The sequence below is a fragment of the Beta vulgaris genome, chromosome 7 (assembly GCF_026745355.1).
Source record: "Beta vulgaris subsp. vulgaris cultivar EL10 chromosome 7, EL10.2, whole genome shotgun sequence".
Classification (NCBI taxonomy): Eukaryota; Viridiplantae; Streptophyta; class Magnoliopsida; order Caryophyllales; family Amaranthaceae; genus Beta; species Beta vulgaris.
The window spans coordinates 49,479,322-49,481,145 of NC_079208.1; the positions used below are offsets into that span (position 1 = coordinate 49,479,322).

At 35.5% G+C, this 1,824-nt stretch overlaps 1 protein-coding gene across 1 annotated transcript; it reads left to right on the top strand.

The window, feature by feature from the left end:
* The first annotated feature begins 480 nt into the window (after window positions 1-480).
* LOC104885089 (GDSL esterase/lipase At4g10955-like) lies at window positions 481-1,032 on the top strand. Its single transcript, XM_010669795.1, has one exon. It carries the CDS (start codon window positions 481-483, stop codon window positions 1,030-1,032), a length of 552 nt encoding a protein of 183 aa, XP_010668097.1.
* The last annotated feature ends 792 nt before the right edge of the window (window positions 1,033-1,824 follow it).

Below are 1,824 nucleotides of genomic sequence, written 5' to 3' on the forward strand. Positions count from 1 at the left end.
ATGGTCAAACTTAGACAGTATTATACAATAATTTACATTACGGAAAGAATATTTTCAAATGAATCAACCACCTTTGTTTATAGAAATGACATTGGCGGGAAAATAAATCTAACACGGAGTAAAATAATGTTAGTTTTATGATTTTCGTTATATATTATGCATATGAATATGGAAGAATAGCAAATAGATTGAAGGAGTGTAGTGAATGGAGTATTTGAAGGAATTATTCTTTCCAGATCAACCTGTGAACCACTTTACCTTATTAATGTTATAATTATTAATATGCATGACCAACCACATTTTACTCAAAAATTCAAAACATAATAAGACAAAGAGAGACATAAGCAAATTACAGGCAGTAGCATTTGGATTCATTGTGTTGCATGCATGTTTCTCAACTCCAAAGAAGTGCTTTGAACATAATTCACTTATCTACAAGAACTTTATTGCAGGACACTACCAAAGCACAAAAAATCAGTTATGGCGTGTTTGATTAAAGGAGTGTACATTGCACAAATAGATAGACAAGAAAATAGAAGAGAGGATAAGCAAATAGCCCCAACTTGGTGGGAAGCTTTTCATTTCAAATGCATCAAAGTCCTTGAAGACGATGTAGATTCCTCCATTTTTGGAGCCGTCTTTGAGTATATGGGACACCAGATTGAATCTCCTAAGTATGTAATTGCAATCCGGGGCACGATGATCAACTCAAGAACAGCTATACGAGACGTCTATATGGATGCAAAGATTGCCCTAAACGAGCTAAGTCATAGCTCTCGGTGCGAACTTGCATTAAAAGCAGTAGAAGGCATGATAGGAAGCACACACCATACAAATGTATGGTTGGCAGGGCATTCCTTAGGTGCATCGATAGCATTACAAACAGGAAGAGACATGGCTAAAAGAGGTTATTACCTCGAAACTTATCTTTTTAACCCTCCATTCCTTAGATTACCTTTGGAGAAGATCAAATGTCGAAAAATTAAGAATGGGATACGTTTTATGTTGGTTGTGTTGCATGCTTCAAAGTAGTTAGATTGTACGTGAGTTTCTAAGTTAAGGAGTTTAGTTAATTGTTGCTTAGTTAAATTATTAGTTAGTGGGTTTAAGAAGTGGCATAATATTAGGAACTAGCTGTTAGTGTCTTAGTGGGTTATTAGTCAAAGATGTGGTTGAACGTGTGTTTTGTTATGTGCTTATCTTTAGGAATGTTGGTTATTTTGCTTTATCATATATATGGCTCATTGTTCGTACTTTGAGATAAGCAGATTCAATATATCAGTCTTTGTTGTTCTTTATAAAGTCTATCTTCTGCTTTCTATTATATTCCTTTTTACTTCAACATGGTATCAAGAGCTAATCCGGGCTCGATCCTAAACCTTTAAAAGTCGTGAGTCGTGTGTTTCAAAAATTATTGTGGGTCGAGTGAGATTTGAGTCTGTAAACACAGTGAGTGTAAGTGATGGCAAACAATGGTGTTAATGTATCATCTCAACCCTTCATTCCAATTTTTAAGGGTGAGAAGTATCATTTATGGAGTATTAAAATGCAAACCATGTTTCAATCCCAGGAGTTATGGGATATTGTTGAGAGCGGGTATGAGGAACCGGAGGAGCCACCGGAGGTACCCAATAAAAAGTTACGTGACAATCGCAAATTAAATGCGAAAGCTTTATTTATCATCCAATCTGCAGTGGATGATGATATATTTCCTCAAATTTCAACCGCTAAGATGGCAAAGGAAGCTTGGGAAATTTTAAAAATGGAGTATAGAGGTGATAGTAAGGTAATTTCTGTCAAGTTGCAAAACCTCCATGGTAATTT

Bases quoted from the DNA above. Each gene is read 5' to 3' on its own strand.
- LOC104885089 (XM_010669795.1), top strand. From the start codon at position 481: ATGGCGTGTTTGATTAAAGGAGTGTACATTGCACAAATAGATAGACAA.